Raw genomic sequence first — 18640 nt, forward strand, 5'->3', positions numbered from 1 at the left:
GCCCTTCCGTCAGAGATCTGCTCATGATTGGGTGTCCCTAGTGTTTGGCGATTCTCCGGATGTTGCGTCACGCAGGGAGTAGGGGCGACTGCGCGCGCACAGACAGTAAAGAGCGGGCGGAGGGCCAGGGAGGTGTGCGCGTTTGCGTATCGCCGGCCCGGAAGGGTAACTGCGCGGTTGAGGTGACCAGGGACTGAGGTATGGCCACTCCGGGCCGATTGTGGCACCGCAGATTCACTGTCATGATGGCTAGCTTCGCGGGGCCGCTGGGTGCATCCGAGGAGAGCTGAAGGCGGCGGCACTGCTGGCTGCGTCACAGCCTGGCGGCGCGTTAGAGTCACCGTCCTGTGGGTGACCGGGTGAATGGGGGCGACGGCTGCAGGGCCTGAGATAGGCTGGCAGGGGCTCGCCCCCCGCTGCCCTCTTCTGCCGGGGCAGCGAGGTGCTGAATCACCCTGCGGCCGGGCCGCACAGCCACCGCTCTCTCAGATAAGGGGGTGCTTGATAAGGATTGTGCATTGACTCTGGGAGACTGGAGGCTTGCTGCCGAGTCTAGTCTAGAGAGCTGGTCGAACTTTCTCAGGGGACCAGGCGCTTGATTGCATCAGTGCTTACGGGAGCGTTTGGGGTTTGGAGTCGGTGATACCTTATCCATTTTATAGCTAACTCACAGGCGTCTCAGAGGGCAAACAGTGTTTCGAGGCCATTTCTAGCATGTGGCAGAAGCAAGATTTCTACGTTGTTCTGTTACGCGACGTGGTGGCCACTCGGTTGGGCCTCTTTCCCAGTCCATGTGTCGATGACTGAGGAGATAAACAGCAGCAACGTACTGAGATGATGTAACGACGTGAAAGTATTAGAAGGACACGGTATTTTCCCAGTGTTGTACACCCTCTTATAGATTCAGTGGTGGACCTGGAAGTACACTCGGTTAAGTAAGTTTTAGCAAAGATTCTTAACTATTGGTGTGCTAGGTAAAACCTATTCTTGGGTCCCATTCCTAGAGATTGAATTATTAGGACCAGAGTTAAGACCCAGGATCTACGTTTTAAGACACATCCTAGGTGGTTTCAGCACCTTGGGTATTTTTATCACATTTTGAAAGTACTATTTGGCGTGTTTAGCAAAAAATTCGTAATGCGTCATTACTGTTGAGGTCTTGAAGCCTTACAGTGCAGTCTGACCTTGAAGAGTTATTCATCTCTTCCTTGGATGACGTTTTTGTTCTGCTCAAAAGTTGTACAGAGTCTTGTTTTAAATTTTCCCATCGAATTCTGGTGTAAATCTTAAAACCATATCTATAAAAGCCATTACACACCCTGTAATTGTCTTAAGAAATTAGCATTCACTTTGTATTACATACATAACTTCTACAGAGTTATACACCTTATTGTTCAACCTGGGATTTAATTCTGTTTTGGTGAACCATCCCATACTGGATTCTGGAATAGATTTCTTGAAATAACGGGGAATAAACAGAGAATTCATCTTTATCATTTAAAAAGGTCACTTCCATTTTTCTCCTAAAACAGGATTGGTCCTTTCGTATTTCTGTATCTTCTATGTTAATTCCCTCATTAGTTAGTGGGTTATTTTTTGTCTGTGTCTAACTAGCATTTCAGATCTGCCTGGTAAACCTGGTGCACCACCATGCTGGCCGCAAGACTTGTGTGTCTCCGGACACTACCTTCCAGGGTTTTCCAACCAGCTTTCACCAAGGCCTCGCCTGTTGTGAAGAGTTCCATCACGAAGCATCAATGGCTGTTAACACCCAGCAGGGTAAAGATAATCTGAATGTTTTCATGTTGTGTCTCTGTGCACTAGGACCTTTTTTTTTTCTTTTTTTTGGACAGAGTATGAAGTTCCCTATTTTACCATTAGTGATGCGCTGAAACAGCCCTGATAATGCCCCAAATCAGTTCTTTCTTCCCATTAGTTTTGTATCATTTTGTTCCTCCTTACCATGTATGAAAGAGCTCTTATAACTTTCTCTTACAGCTTTTGGAATTTCATTCAGAGAATTTACAGTGATTTGTGAGAGATTGAGAGCTCTTACGGCTCAAGAGATTGTGGAGCCTGTCGTAAAAAGCTGAAGAACCCAGGAATATTACCAGTTGGCCAGTAGCTAGAAATGTTACTAAAAATGTCATTTCAGCTTTTGATTAGAGAGTGGTAAAATCCATTAGGTTAGGGATGCCTGGGTGGCTCCATGGGTTAAGCGTCTGACTTCGGCTCAGGTCATGATCTCCTGGTTTGTGAGTTTGAGCCCTGCATCCAGCTCTGTGCTGACAGCTCAGAACCTGGAGCCTCTTCAGATTCTGTGTCTCCCTCCCTCTCTCTCTCTCTCTCTCTCTCTGCCCCTCCCCTGCTCATGCTCTGTCTCTCTCTATCAATAATAAATAAACATTTTAAAAAATCCGTTAGGTTAGAGAGAAACCCATTTTCTTTTATAATAGATTTATCGTTCATCGTTTACATTAGAAGTATAAGTTTTGAAATATGAGGTAGATAAGGAAATATATACAGGCTAAAAGAGACGGCTGTTTTCCTCTTGAGTTAACTGTTCCCTGTTGAAAACAGCTAAAATAGAGGTAGTAGTCATCCCGCCCTTTCTTTGGCTTTGTGTTCAGCAAAGATAACTTTCTTGAGCCCCATTCCCCAGATTTAAAAAAAATGCAGCTAATACATATTGAATGCAGATTTTTTAGCAGTTAGTCCTTGAAATATAATTCTAGAGATATAAATCTGTGGTTTTTTAAATAAACAATTATTCCGAAACTTTAAGAAATAAAGTTGTGAACTAAGGAGTTAAGTGAATCACTTCAAAGATAGACCATAGGTAGGGTCTACATTGAATTTTTTAGATTGGCTAACATACCTTTGTAGTGAAAGTACATACATAGAAACGACCAAATTAGTATAGAGTTTTCTAATGCAATGAGACTTAATTTTATTTTACTGATAACATTCTGTTTTGGTGTGTGTGCTGTGTGTCTTTGTTTTCGTGTATATCAGGAATATGCCACCAAGACGAGAGTTGGGATCCGGCGTGGGAAAACTGTCCAAGAACTTAAGGAGGCAGCAGTGGAACCATCAATGGAAAAAATATTCAAAAGTAGGCAGTAGTCTTTAGTTTTTGAGCTGGAAAATGTGAATATATTTTACATGCATGAACAGCTTCCTAAACATACGTACAAACTTACGTATATGAGCATTTCCTTGGAAGAAAGGCAATCCATCATTCTTCAGGATCTTGTGGCCCAGAAAAGATTAATATTTCACCAATATTCCATTGGTTTCCATTCATATTTCTTCCAGAGAAAATGTTATTTTTACCATTTTTTAAAAAGGATTAGTAGTATGACATGATATAAAAACATATAATCTATTAAGGAAGTTCATTTGAAGTTGCATAGGATCTTCAAGCATATCATGTTTGTGTATGTTTCAAGTCAAGAGAAAATCACTAAAACAGATACTAATAAAAACCTAAATGTTCAAGAAGAGTCCTCTTAACTGGTTGTTCATATAAGGCCTCCCTGGAAACCAGACCTAACAAAGTCAGTTTGGATTTCAGCTTTGCAAGTTTAACCAGATTGTTCATCTAGCTACGTATACTCAACACTATTGCTTGTTAACAACTTTACAGAATGTCAATATATTATAATGAGAAAGAGTTGTAATCAGTGTCCTTCAGGGCATTTCTTTCTGATAAGTAAGTTTGCCCTGAAAACCAAATTGTATGAATCCTACAGCTATAGCACAGTAATAATCTTAGCAAATTTATACTAAAGGGGGTAAGACGCTGTTTATGAATACTTCCAGCCAATTAGAGTTGATAAGCTGTTTCTCTTGCTCTTGTTTTAGAGCATCCTCTCCCTTGATTCCGCTGCATAAATATTGATTACACTTTTGGTTCCTTTTTCTTTCTCTTTGTAAAGCATCATCTTTGTTAATAGCACTTTAGACACAGCGTGATATGATTATTAACATTTCTTTTTCATCTTTCTAAGAATATCTTGAGAACGTACCCCCGATTCTTAGGAATAAAACACTATTACAGAAGTATTCCCATGTCCACAGATATACTGCCTCCTTAAAGTTCATTGGAGTGAAATTAAAGGCCAGTCAAGTCTGATCCTTTCTGTATTATTACACTTAGTTTAACATTGTCCTTTTTTACTGGTGCCCTAATTTTAAGACCATTGCTATACCCCTATATATTCTAACTATGGTTTTACAAAGGAGTATGGTATATAGTTTGATTTTCCTCGTATAAATATTAGAGAGAGCTTACCATCCCTTTTCAATTTAGTGAAGATATGACTGTATTAATGCGCATTTCCTTCTGTGCTCTGCAGTTGATCAGATGGGAAGATGGTTTATTGCTGGAGGGGCTGCTGTTGGTCTTGGAGCATTGTGCTACTATGGCTTGGGAATGTCTAATGAGATTGGAGCTATTGAAAAGGCTGTGTAAGTAAATTGTTCCCAAACATTTCTAATCTTAAAGATTCCAGTTTGGTTTTCATCCTTCCCTTTTGCCACTTTTGGAATATTTTATATCTAGTCTTCCAACTGTATAGAAATAAACATGAATAAAAATGAAATCTTTTGGCATCTGTTCAAACTTAAGTAAAAATCTTTTACCAAGGTTATATGTGTTTAGGCAAGGAGAAAATGTGTTTTTTTTGTAGATGTGCCAAGTGCTTATGTTTTATGTTTTTATTTTTTAAACTTTATTTTGAGAGAGGGAGAGAGTACAAGCTGGAAAAGGGCAGAAAGAGAGGGACAGAGAATTCCAGCCAGGCTCTACGCTGTCATCACAGAGCCCAGTACTGGGCTCTATCTCACAAACCGTGAGATCATGACCTGAGCCGAAATCAAAAGTCAGATGCTTTTAACTGACTGAGCCACCCCAGTGCCCCAAAGTTCTTATGTTTTATATCATTTAATTTTTATGATAGCTCCAATGCATGCATCATTATTTCCATGATAAATGACGTGAATACGATAGCAGTAAATTGATATTTCCTAAAGTTTCCCAGCAAATAAACAATTGAACCAAAATTTATATCCATGCTTTCGTAAATGAACCATGTTGTGTTTCTTACAGAATTTGGCCTCAGTATGTGAAGGATAGAATTCATTCTACCTATATGTACTTAGCAGGAAGTATTGGTTTAACAGCTTTGTCCGCCCTGGCAGTGAGCAGAACTCCTGTGCTTATGAAATTCATGATGAGAGGCTCTTGGGTGGTAAGTCAGCTTGTTTTTGTTTTCCTTTTCCACTAAATACCAAAAGATTAGGCAAAAAATATTGGCCGGGGGTGGGTGGGAGTGGATTAAATGGAAAGAATCCCTTACTATATTGACAGGTTGTTCAAATCTGAATTAATAGTGCAGCTGAGACAAAGTAGGAAGTACATTCTGAGATAAATCAGCTATCATTCTTAGTTGAGTGTATATTTAAATACTGGTAAAGGGGTTGAAAACCAAACATACAGGAATATCCTACTTACCTAGAAGCAGCTATCAAATAGCTTGTATTTTATAGCAATTTTATTAAAAAAAAAAAAAAAAAGACAGGGCAAATGCAAAGCCATCTTAGAAATCAGTGGAAAATATGTATTGCTAACATTCTGAACTTTCCTGACCCTGTGTAGGGTTTTACATTCAGTGAGTGTTTCTTGAGCATTTGTTAATTTTTCTGGATAAAAAAAATAGTGATTTCAAAAGTGGTAGCTATTTTTCTACTGTCTGGTTGAAGAGATGAACTTGAGTAGGTGGTAAAGGATGTGCAAGGAGAAGTAGAAAGTGTAAAATCAGTTGAAAGACTGTTTTTGTCTTGGACTAGTAGGGAAGTTCCATGAAAGAGACGTTTATTTCACCAGAACTGTTGGAGGCTATGATTTTTTATTTTAGGAGAGAACAAAGGTAGCCTAGGTTTGCAGAACAGCTTGAGCAAAGGAGAAGAGGTAGTCATTAAAACCCGCAGAGTGCTCACTCACTCTCTCTCTCAAATAAACAAACATTGGGGTGGAGGGCAACGCCTGGATGGCTCAGTCGGTTAAGTGTCTGACTCTTGGTATTGGCTGAGCTCGTGATCTCCTGATCTTGGGATTGAGCCCCCATGTCAGAATCCCTTCTTGGAATTCTTTCTCTGCCCCTCACCCTCGTGCACTCGCACGCTCCCGCGCGTGCTCGCTCGCTCTCTCTCTCTCTCCTCCAAATAACATTAGAAGAAAACATCAGTGGAGTTCGAGTATCTGAGGTCTAGAGTGTAAAGAAGACACAATCAGACAGTGTCTGGTTGCCACACTGAGGAGCGGGTCTAATCAGTGAGAAGCGGTTGCAGATACTGGAACAGCAGAAAATACGATTTGTCTTCTTTGAGTTCTAAGAAGTCAAATGGAAGAGACAAGAAGCAAGTATACCAGCTGGGGCTTTTCAAGATCTGAAGTGGAGGATTATAAGAATGTGAGCTATGAGTTTGAGACTGGAAGGGAATGGGAGATGGGACCGTTTATATCATACAGATTTCCAAATCTGTACTTTCCAAAGAAGAACCATTTAGGGCAGTGTGGCCATTTGGACACTTCAGTATTCTTAGAATCTTACTTCTCAGATGGGTGTCCTGAATCTCCTAGCCTAGAACTTCATGAAGGCACAGAATAAGCACGGTGCATTCTCACCAGGAATGTACATTTTAATCAGGCAAATAATTTAAAACAATGATTTTTAACAAAGCAACATGGTTATAAGAGAAAAATTTAAGTATACAAAGAGTTTAGCCCCTAAAATAAGACTTCAAAGAAGTGTTTGTGCTTGGGCCATATTCTCAACTTACTTTCGGCATAAGATTACTCTTACCTGCTGTTAGAACTACTTAAATTTAAAAAATTTGGAAAGCCAGGCAGGTGCTACAGAGAGGAAGATGAAGATTTGGGGGGGGGGGACAGACATACACACAAATAATGTCAAAGTTGACACCAAGTGATTTCGAAACAGAGGAGAGGCTTCTGACACTGCTCATGGCAGTCAGGGTACCTCCCAGAATAACTTTCCAGGGGACGAGATAATCCTTGAATAACTCAAATGAATTAGGCAAAATAAACGGAATTAAAGAGGCATGAAATGGGGTCATATTCGCATCCCTACTATTTCATTGTAGCTGGAGTATAGAGTATGGAACGGTGAAAGGCAAAGAATGGAACTGGGTCATGAACATGAAGGACCTTAAAAGAAAAAAATACAGTTGTGATAAATACCCTGAAAGTGCCTTGCATTTGTATGAAGAAATGCATGAAGTGGATTTTAGTAATTATTTCTTCATTGGAAAGTGATCTAGTAGAACTCTGTGCTTTTTTCTGTTAATGAGTAAAGGCTTTCTCATTCTCAGCAAAAACAGCTATTTTTATCTGTACTTTACATCTGAGGCTGAACATTCACATGCCTGTGTTCAGATGGATAATGCAGAGGAGGGAGGCAGGCCTTAGGTAGCACAAGGGATTAGTGACATTTAACCAAAAGCATTCACAATCTGTTGTTTTTTGAATAGTTGGGCTACCAGATATCTGCTGTTTTCTGTCCAAGAGTAGCAAATTTGTTTCAGGTTTCCTAAAGGTTCATTACAGTCTTTCTCTATTATGTACATTTCTTTCTATATGCACAAGAAGTATTTAAGTGTCATAACAATGGAAATGTAAGATAAAAGGGACGGAGGACCAAGTCAGCTAGAAAACTAAGAGGATAGAGAAGTAGAATCTTATTCTCTTTTCCATGTGCTTCTGTTTTTTAGGTTTTTGTTAAGCAAATGATGGAGTTCAAGACAGTGTGCTATGTATATATTCTAATTGGTGTATCATGATAAGTTTTTTTTAATGTAGTTTGCTATGAAAAAATAAATACAATTAATAATTATTTTGGGATTCTTAAAGAGGTTTTGTTAGGTCTCTGTCTAGGAAGAATACAATTTTTAAAAGGTCATGTTATCAATCAGAGCTCAACATACTCACTTGAAGAGTCTGCAAAACTTTGTGTGACAGTAGGGGACACTCTTGTCCCCTCCTAGATCAGTTTTCATTATCCTTAATTTTTTTTTTTTTAATTTTTTAATGTTCATTTATTTTTGAGAGAGAGTGAGAGAGAGCACAAGTGGGGGAGGGGCAGAGAGCAAGGGAGACACAGAATCTGAAGCAAGCTCTAGGCTCTGAGCTGTCAGCACAGAGCCTGACATGGGGCTCGAACACACGAACTGCAAGATCATGACCTGAGCTGCAAGATCATGACCAAGTTGGATGGTTAGCCGACTGAGCCACTCAGGCGCCCTTATCCTTAATCTTCTTAAAATTTATTGGAGGGACTAGCTTGGAACTTGAGGGTTTTTCCTTTGTTGTTATATATAAGGATTGATTTTTCTCAGTAACGTGTGTTTCAGACAATTGGTGCAACCTTTGCAGCCATGATTGGAGCTGGAATGCTGGTACAGTCAATACCATATGACCAGAACCCAGGCCCAAAGCATCTTGCTTGGTTACTACATTCTGGTATGTTCTAACTTTAAATTTTTATTAAATAACCTTCATTACTGTCTTCTTTGGTGGTTCTTTACAATTGTGAATGACTTGTGCATAATTATTAAAGACTCATGTTTAGAAAACACTTAAGTTTTTTGTACTTAATAGTGGTTGTATTATAGCCAGATCTCTACTCTGAAAAAATAATTATTCAGATACTAAGACCATGGACATCCCAGTATTATACTTGGCCTCCTGTGACAGTCTAATACACGTAGAGATTTCCTTTATGTATTTTGCCTAATACTAGAAGCATTTCAAACCTGATACACATTACTTGAGAATTATTCTTGTGTATCTTTAGAAAAATTTTAAAATGAGGGTGGAGAAGGAAAGGAGGAGGTAAGTCACAAGAAAGAATAGGAGTACAGGATCTTGCAATGGAGCATTGGAAGAAAGAAAACAATAAGAAAGACCTTTGGAAGTGTACTTTGTCTCTGATACAGTTAACTGGGTCATTATTTAGATGGGTCTTAGCGCAAAGTTACCATGGACAGGGCAAAGGCTGTCCACTCCCTGGTATTGCAGGACAGTTTTAATATCCTTTTAGGTATATGTTGTGATATCTCCCTTAATTATGGAGACACAAATATTTTAAAGTTTAGATAAAGTGTTGCCATCATCTGTGGGTTGAATAAAGAACCAACTAGACCTAGAAGCAAAAGTGTGTCTTAGATACATGTTCTCTACCTCAAAACAAGACAGATTTTTTTCTATATATTTTTTTGAGTATAGGTGATAAACAATGTTACAGCGGCAAGTGTACAACATAGTGTTTCCAGTTCTGTATACGTTATGCTATACACCTCACAGTGCAGCTACCATCTGTCACTTTATAGCACTATTACAGTGTCACTGACTATATTCCCTATGCTGTGCCTTTTACTCCTGTGATTTACTCTGTAACAGGAAGCCTGTATCTCCCACTCCTTTCACCCATCTTGCCCATCCTCCCACCTCCCCTCTGGCAACAATCCGTTCTCTGTTTTTATGGATCTGTTTGTCCTTTTTATTTTTTTATTCACTTAAGACAAGTTTTATGAGCATTTCCTTGAAACTTTCTTGGAAGCAGGCTCTGAAATGTTTCTTACGTGGGTTAGTAAATGGAAATTAGGTTTTTGGCACCCAGTGAGCCAGATTTCCAGTGCGAACTATGTCATTCATATTATTATGTGCTGTTTTTGTTTTGGTAAACATGAGACTTCACATGACTTCACAATCTCAGTTTTCAACTCTCTTCCATTAGGCCTGAGGTTATTCAACCATAGATTTTGTCTATGGAGTTTTACAGGACAAAGTCCTTGTGATGGAGGGAGGTGGTCCAGTATTTTCTAGTACCAATAACCTGCTTTAAAAAAAATTTTATCCAAAATATAATATGTGTACTTCTAAAAATGTAATATCTCTTGAGTGCTATCTGTAAATATTTAAGGATTACTCAGCTTCGGGACAACTGCATATCACAGTAGTATACAGAGCTTTTTGTTTTTAAGTATGAAGTGTATATCCTTTCATTAAAACACCAAAATCCTCACCATCTGAGTTTAGCATTTATGTTACAGTTACAATTCTCTGGATTATAGTATCTTGTCCAGTGAATGGACTTTTGCACCTGTTTCCATTTTAGACACTTGAGTTCCTTGAGAAAACTGGTTCAGTGTTTTTACCTCTGATAAGTAGTAAATATTTAGTGACTTATTGAATTAAAATAGTCATGTTGTTTCAATTTGAGCTTAGAATTAAGGGCTTTCTATCTGGGTTGCTTAGAAAACTCCTTTTAATCTGATACTGTAGTGTATAAATTACTTGAGGTATTTAATGTATTGGAGGGGACCCCCAACACTACCCATTTGTTCAGTATTTTTTTAGAAGGAGTCATAGGACTCAGCATATAGTTGTACTCAGAGCTAAGGACATCAAAAGGACACATGACAGAATCTGGAGAAATCCATCCACAGGCTTTCAGTGTGCTCCCTCCTTCCTTTGAGGGGACCTAGTAAGGATGTGTAAAGTGCAGTAACATACAGTGTTTCTGCCCAAGGAAGCCCGTTAGAGACTTGGTACCCACAGGCTTTAATAAGGGCGAATCATGTAGGCACCCTCCTAACAACTACCAAAATACAGATTCCAGAAGGAAAACAGACTTTCAGCATAACTCTTAACTGTTTGCACAAGTAGTCTAACCCTGCCAGAGAATGATTTAAGTGCCAAGTTCTTAAATTCCAGCCAAGGACCAGCCCTGCAAGCAAGTCTTTGTAAAGGTAACCTTAGGCCTGCTATGCTAAACCTTCCTTGCACAGCATGAATGCCAATTTTTGCTTTATGCTTCATGTATACCTACCTATTTTAAGCTATGCAGGCAGGCATTAGTATTCCTGTTTTGTGGATGAGGAAGCTAAGTTATGTGAGGTCAGTATGCCAGGAAGTGCTGTATTATTTCTTCAAGTCTAGCCCTGTATCCACTTTTTTTTTTTTTTTTAAGTGTATTTCTTTTGCAAGAGAGAGCATGAGCTGAGGAAGGCTAGAGAGAGGGGAAGAGAGAAAGGATCTGAAGCGGGCTCAGTGCTGATAGCAGAGAGCCCAATGTGGGGCTCAAACTCATGAACCATGAGATGTTGACCTGAGCTGAAGTCAGATGCTTAACCAACTGAGCCACTCAGGCACCCATGTCCACTCTTTCATTCACTGGAATGATTGAGCTGAGAACTGAAGGAAGCTTAGGTGACCCAAGGGCACCCCCTCACAGTATTAAAGGGACATCAGAGTTGGCTTTTGACCAATATTAACATTCCAGTGCATTCCATTTTCATTTTTCATCCAGATGTTTAGCACTATGCAGATACAGCTGTGGTCTTCATCAGGACTAAGTGATACTCTGCAGGAATTACTGAAATGATCATTGGAAAACTATTCTAATTGTGTTTTTCCCCCAGCTTTATCAGGATGTAATTACCATGTGATACTGTAAGTTTTCAGATGTACAACTGGTTGATTTATACATTTATATATTATGTAATGACTACCACCATAGCATTAGCTAACACCTCCATTCTGTATTTACCATTTCTTTTTTGTGGTGAGAGTACATTTAAGATCTGGTCTCTTAGCAACATTCAAGTAGATGATACAGTGATACCTGTAATCACCATGTGTATATTAGGTCCTCAGATTTGTTAATCTTACAACTGGAAGTTTGTACCCTTTTACCAATATCACCCCATTTCCCCTACCCCATTACCCCTGGTAACCACCACTCTATGCTCTGTTTCTCTGAGTTTGACTTTTTTAGATTGCACATAGAAGTGAGATCATATAGTATTTGTTCTTCTCTTAGTTCACTTAGTATCATGCCCTCAGGGTCCATTCATGTTGTCAAAAATGGCAAGATCTCATTTTTTTTTATGGCTGAATACTACTCCATTGTGTATACACACCACGTCATCTTTATCCATTCACCCATCAAAGGACAATTTGGTTTTTGTATCTTGGAGATTATAAGTAATGCTGCAGTGAACATGGGAGTACAGATATCTGTATAAGATCCTGGTTTCCTATCTTTTGGTTATAAACCCCGAAGTGGGATTGCTAAATCATATGGTAATTATCGTTTTAATTTTTTAAGGAACCTCCATACAACTGGCTGTACCAGTTTGGTGAATGTTAGTTTTTGTTCACAATAATAATGGTGAGCTATCTTTGTTAGTTTTGTAATTAATAATGTCCTTAAGCAGCAGACATCTATTACCATTTAAGATTTTTATGAGAAAGTATCATTGAAAAATCTCTGAATAAACTTAAAAGTTTTGTTAAAGCTACAGGGAGGCTGGGCCACAGCTCCCCACACCATCAGATAACCAGCCCTTAGAGAACAGGCTCACCAAAGAGCCAGACCGTGGGGAACAGACCTTTGGAGGGACCTCCCTAAAGCTGACAAAAAGTCCTGGAGGACCAGACCCCCAAAGGCCTCAAACTTAGGGGCTACTATTCTGAAAAGGCCAAGAATCAGGTGCCCACACTCTTTGAGGACCCAGATACTGAGGATAAGTCTCCCAGAGGGCTAGAACACAAAGAGCCTGATTGCCAAAGAGCTAGGCCACGAGAGTTGTATCTCTCAGAGGACCGTGGCATCTGGGATGAGACCTTGGCACGGCATGGTGGCCAGGATCTCTGGAAGACCAAGCCGCCAAGGGCCAGACCCCCCAGGGATAAAAGCTCCAGAGATAGAACCTCCAATGAACTTGTGGGAATGCAAACTGGTGCAGCCGCTCTAGAAAACAGTGTGGAGGTTCCTCAAAAAATTAAAAATAGATCTACCCTATGACCCAGCAATAGCACTGCTAGGAATTTACCCAAGGGATACAGGAGTGCTGATGCATAGGGGCACTTGTACCCCAATGTTTATAGCGGCACTTTCAACAATAGCCAAATTATGGAAAGAGCCTAAATGTCCATCAGCTGACAAATGGGTAAAGAAATTGTGGTTTATATACACAATGGAATACTACGTGGCAATGAGAAAGAATGAAATACGGCCCTTGGTAGCAACGTGGATGGAACTGGAGAGTGTGATGCTGAGTGAAATAAGCCATACAGAGAAAGACAGATACCATATGTTTTCACTCTTAGGTGGATCCTGAGAAACTTAACAGAAGTCTATGGGGGAGGGGAAGAAAAAAAAAGAAAAGAGGTTGGAGAGGGAGAGAGCCAAAGCATAAGAGACTCTTAAAAACTGAGAACAAACTGAGGGTTGATGGGGGGTGGGAGGGAGGGGAGGGTGGGTGATGGGTATTGAGGAGGGCACCTTTTGGGATGAGCACTGGGTATTGTATGGAAACCAATTTGACAGTAAATTTCATATTAAAAAAAAAAAGAAAAGAACCTCCAATGAACCTAACCATGCAGAATGACAAAACTAAAGAAGTGTATCATTGCCGTTGAGGCCACTCGAGAAACTGTCTTTGACAGGGTCAGCCCACACAGGAGAGGACCATTTGAGGGGCAGGCCATGGAAAACAGGACCACCAGGCTAGACCCTGGGGAGCCAAGGGAGGATTGGGCTCCACAAGGGGGTGCTGTGAAAGCGTGATGAGGGAGGCAGGGCCTCATTCTTGCTCCCTGGTACCAGCTCTACCTCCTGCTCCTGGCCCCCTCCTATTCCTGGCCATTGGTGGCTAATGGGGTCAAGAGAACCTGGAGCAGAGAGCTGGCACCAGTATAGGGAGGGGGGCGGGGGGAAGGACACTTTTTCATCCTCTGCCTGTGGCTTAATGCAAATTTTGGGACAGGGAGTTAGTTACCTGGGGCAAGTAAAGTGGGGAGCATGATGGAGAATAAAGGTTTTTTTGTGGATTCTGCACAAAATTTGCTAAAAATTTTGCTGTCAGTTGCAAAACTGATGGGAATCCTAATAGAAATGTCATAGAGGAATTTTTATTCAGTATTTTTCTTACAGCAAAAGCTATTTTTAGTTGTTCATTATCATGTGATAATATCTTATTACTTGATCTAGAAACGTTACTTTCACAAAAGAGACACACTGTTAAAATTATAGGATGAAGATAGCTCCTATTCTGAGTTAAACTCTGCACATTTAATGTGTAAGAAGAGGGCAACTTGTTCTACTGAGCACTGAAATAATGCCTTATCTGAGATTTATTTTTTTTAATTAAGGTGTTCTTTTAACCTTTGCTGATTAAATTATTGGTGCCTTTCACTAATTTTCCTGAACTTGTTGATAAATATCTGACAACTAAAATTACTGTTTACAAACTGAGCTGACATTCCCTTCTACCCAAGGAAACAACGGTGTTTGTCCTTGAAGTTCCTGCATCTTAAGATTAGCATCATATATGCGTTCTCTCATTTTACTTTGTTCCCTTTTGGCAGCAGCAGGTTTGACCTTGAGTTAGTCATTTTAAGCCTTTTTGTCTCAATTCTTACATATATATGAATTTTATGAAGAATACCAGTAGGCTCACACACAGATAATGAACCATGTAGAATTTGATAAAGTTATTAAAACACCAAATTAATGCTTGTGTTTTTGAGTTGAGACTGTTTAACTAGGTATAGTGTTGTGATTTTGAATTTGGATAGCCACAAGTTTGGGGTATGGAATTTGGGGGTAGTATCACCTAAATAAGGGAGAGATGTTGTAGTCCTGTTGTTTAACCATAAGGTACGTGATGTTCAGATGGTGTGTTAGTTACAAGTGGTGTTTTCTTTCTGGTTCTTACTTAGTCAATACTTAACTACTTGCTCTTTCTCCAGGTGTAATGGGTGCAGTGGTGGCTCCACTGACAATATTAGGGGGGCCTCTTCTCATCAGAGCTGCATGGTACACGGCAGGCATCGTGGGAGGCCTCTCCACTGTGGCCATGTGCGCACCTAGTGAGAAGTTTCTGAACATGGGAGCGCCCCTGGGAGTGGGCCTGGGTGTCGTCTTTGTGTCATCACTGGGTGAGCTACTGCGCTTTGACATTCACTTCTTGGTATCCGAAAACCATTGATGTACTCAGCTATCCTAATGGAGGGAACTTATTAAGAGTTATTAAAAATTTTTTTTTAATGTTTATTTATTTTTGAGAGAGAGAGAGAGAGAGATGAACAGGGGAGGGGCAGAGAGAGAGAGGGAAACACAGTATCTGAAGCAGGCTCCAGGCTGTGAGCTATCATCACAGAACCTGACATGGGGCTCGAACTTGTCAACTGTGAGATCATGACCTGAGCCAAAGTCAGATGCTCAACTGACTGAGCCACACAGGTGCCCCAAGAGTTATTTTAAAAAGTTTAAAAGACAAACACTAATTAGACTGCATTTTCTTATTTGGCATCATGGTAAACTATTTTGGGTTTCACACAATACATCTAAAATGGGAAAGTTCGTCTGGAGAACATGCAAGAGCCCTTCTGTAATGTGGGCAAGTGACCCATTACAGGCATAAGTATCATGGGTTTGGACTGAATATGCATAAAATTACACAGTGCATATAGTCAGTCTTTTTCCTATCTGTGCAGTACACTAAAAGGTTTTTTTAAAGAAATGTTAATCATAAATCCAGTTAGAGAAGAGTCCTTTTTTCTTTTTTTCCTCCCAGGATCTATGTTTCTTCCACCCACCACTGTGGCTGGTGCCACTCTGTACTCAGTGGCAATTTATGGTGGATTAGTTCTTTTCAGCATGTTTCTTCTGTATGATACACAGAAAGTAATCAAGCGTGCAGAAATAGTGCCACCATATGGAGTCCAAAAATATGATCCCATCAATTCGTAAGTAGTCTTCATGTCTTGTCTCTGTTACACAGGACGTTTGTGTTATTATGGTCTGTTTTGTTTTATGGTCGTATTAGTTTCCTAGGGCTACCATAACAAATATTACAAACCGAATGGTTCAAACCATGGAAATTTACACTCTTGCAGTTCTAGAGGCTAGAAATCTGAAATCAAGGTGTAATCAGGGTTGATACCTTCTGAGGGCTCTAGGAGAATCCTCCCTGCCTCTCTTCTAGCTTCTTGTTTTGGCCAGCAATCCTTGACATTCCTTGTCTTATAGGTACATCACTCCAATCTCTCCCTCTGTCTTCACATGGCATTTTTCCCATATGTCTCTCTCTGTCACCTCTTATAAGGACACCAGTCATTTTGGGTGGAGGCCCACCCCATTCCAGTATTAACCTCATCTTCCCTCCTATCTTGATTATATTTGCAAAGACCTTCTTCCCAAATAAGGCCACATTTACAGGTACAGGGATTAGGATGTCAACATATCTTGAATTCAGCCCACAGTAATGGGTTTGTCAAACTTCACGATCTCTGTTGTTGTTTGATCTATTGTATCTTTTTAGTAAGCTATGTATCTACAGAACATTTGATTATATTGTAACTAAGTTTAATTTAGATACTCAGTTAAGTCCAAATATTTACCTACTTTTGTTAATTAGCTTTGTGGTGCAGTTGTTATATAACAACACTTTTTTTCTCTTTTCTTGGCTTCTCCACCAAAGTAGGTTATTTTATTTAAACAATTTTGTTGGGTTTCATGTTTTCTATCACATTTTTACAAGTAATTTGTTTTTTGTTTCTTTGAAGCTAAAATTTAATGTTTTTTCTAAAAAATGCTGCTGTAACACAGATATATAACAGGTTTTGGTTGGTGGTGGGGGGTTTCCTTGAGGGGATATTATATTTAAAAATGCCAGACTTGTGTCTAACACATTTTTATGAAGGTGCTACTTTAGTTTTGTTTTAATTATTTCTTGGCCTATCTTACAGGGTGTTTCTGCAAGATACTACACTCATAAGAGAGGGTCAGAGGGTAGAATAATGATTTTTAAAACTGCCCTTTAACATTTCAAAGATTAATCTGCCAAGGAAAATCTTGACTGTTTTCAGAGCCTTCCTTAGTTGGCATCTTTTCTTTTTCTGATTTCCATTTCATATGCTGTACCTATGACAAATGGTATTGCTTTTCTATTCTAGATTAAGAAATAGTTCTTTTAGAGTTATTAGAATTACATCATCTATAATAGGCCGTAATTTTCTTTTCCAGGATGCTGGGAATCTACATGGATACGTTAAATATATTTATGCGAGTTGCCAGTATTCTAGCAACTGGAAGCAACAGAAAGAAGTGAAGCAACTCAGCTTCTGACCTCTCCAGTACCTCGGATATCTTGTTTGTTTAATAGGGGCAGGTGTTCACGGAATAGTTTGTATAAGCAGCTTTCATTGATGTGTAGAAGATAAGACTTGTCAGCAGGTTTCAGATGTTTGGTGATTTGATGCTTCAGGTCTGCTTTCTCTTCTAAAGAATAAATTCAGTTGTTCTCTTCCAAATAAGCACACACATTTCCAGTTTCTCAAGTGTGAGTAATTCTAAAACGTTTTAATGTGAAAACTAAGGTTTGTGTTGTGAGGATTTAACTGTTCTGTTTTAAAATTTATTTAAGTGAAAATTAGCGAATTTTGTTTTGCTGCATATTTTTTGAAATGCAGAAGTATTAAGTAATGTCATAAGTGACGTAGAAGTTTGGTAAAGGGACCAGAGAGAAGCAAAGGATCACCTTCAGTCTTTCTTTGAATACTTAGCACTTGTGTCGGTGGTGAGCCAGTGAGAGGGGTCTGGCTCTTTGGAGACAAATTAATCATTGCTGTTTTCACATTCATCTGTTGAACTTAATCAAAAGCATTGAGCATAAACAAAGATCTAGGTGATTCATTCTCCCAATGTTCCTTTCTTTCTCAGTGCTATCTTTGCAATGTAGAAGTGATCGTGTTTGGCTTTTCATTGTTTGACATTGTTAGGACAGTTGAGAATGTTAATCATCTGGAGAATTCCTGACATGTAGTTAAATATGTTTAAGTTTTACTTTTAAACCTTATGGAGCAAAATATCCTTAAAACTCTTCTCAGGATGAAACATTCAAAGCATGAAATCTGTTGCATTTTCAAATATACAAACACAGTATTCCTAATTGCTGAATTTTTTTTGCATATTTATTGAAATGTTTAAGAGAATATATGCTTGCCTTTCTTCATCTCTTCAGGCTTTGAAGCTTTTATTAGAAAAGCCTGTTTGTGGCTTACACTTAAGATTATGAAAGCAGTTTTTCTCTCAGGACTTGGTTTCTTGCATTCCTCTCAGACTAAGCACTAAAAACAGGAGAGCATAGCTAGTCTTTCTTCATGAACTATATCAATCAAAACTATAATGGGCAAAGTGTTTTGTTAGAGTTTCCCCCAGCAGACTTTTCCTTCTCTTCTGCATGGGCGATTACTTGACTGTTGTGATATTGGTAAGTTTTTTTGATACAGAAGAGTTATTTTTGGAAGTTCTTAATGAATGAAATAAGTGTGTATGATTATTGAGATGATTGGTGTTTTTGACAAATATTTATTACAGTAATCCAGAAGTAACTATTCTAACCACCTCAAATTACATAGAATGCTTATTTCTGAATTAATAAATGTTCCAGCCAGGTGGTGATTGGTCTGTAATTTTTCCAGCTGAACCATACGCATACTATTTGGATAGAGGATTTGTTTCATGTGCTGTCTTACCCCAGT

The 18640-nt window shown here is 39.3% G+C and overlaps 1 protein-coding gene across 2 annotated transcripts; it reads left to right on the forward strand.

Moving 5' to 3' along the window:
• Nucleotides 1-44: 44 nt before the first annotated feature.
• GHITM (growth hormone inducible transmembrane protein) lies at nucleotides 45-18557 on the forward strand. Of its 2 annotated transcripts, none has more exons than XM_015067026.3 (9): nucleotides 45-198; nucleotides 1615-1779; nucleotides 3016-3115; nucleotides 4362-4473; nucleotides 5114-5255; nucleotides 8437-8545; nucleotides 14846-15034; nucleotides 15673-15844; nucleotides 17124-18557. In XM_015067026.3, exons 2-9 carry the CDS (start codon nucleotides 1651-1653, stop codon nucleotides 17206-17208), a joined length of 1038 nt encoding a protein of 345 aa, XP_014922512.2. In that variant the 5' UTR covers nucleotides 45-198; nucleotides 1615-1650; the 3' UTR covers nucleotides 17209-18557. The 2 variants fall into 2 exon arrangements, with proteins under 2 accessions (XP_014922512.2, XP_026918248.1); XM_027062447.2 differs by lacking the exon at nucleotides 45-198 and adding an exon at nucleotides 355-935.
• Nucleotides 18558-18640: the final 83 nt, after the last annotated feature.

Source organism: Acinonyx jubatus, chromosome D2, assembly GCF_027475565.1.
Source record: "Acinonyx jubatus isolate Ajub_Pintada_27869175 chromosome D2, VMU_Ajub_asm_v1.0, whole genome shotgun sequence".
In the NCBI taxonomy this organism is placed as follows: Eukaryota; Metazoa; Chordata; class Mammalia; order Carnivora; family Felidae; genus Acinonyx; species Acinonyx jubatus.

What these genes read in the sequence shown, in the direction of transcription:
- GHITM (XM_015067026.3), top strand. Translation starts at nt 1,651, where the DNA reads ATGCTGGCCGCAAGACTTGTGTGTCTCCGGACACTACCTTCCAGGGTT. An exon ending in AATGGAAAAAATATTCAAAA is followed by an intron (nt 3,116 to 4,361) that starts GTAGGCAGTAGT and finishes TGTGCTCTGCAG; the next exon opens with TTGATCAGATGGGAAGATGG. An exon ending in GGAGCTATTGAAAAGGCTGT is followed by an intron (nt 4,474 to 5,113) that starts GTAAGTAAATTG and finishes TGTTTCTTACAG; the next exon opens with AATTTGGCCTCAGTATGTGA.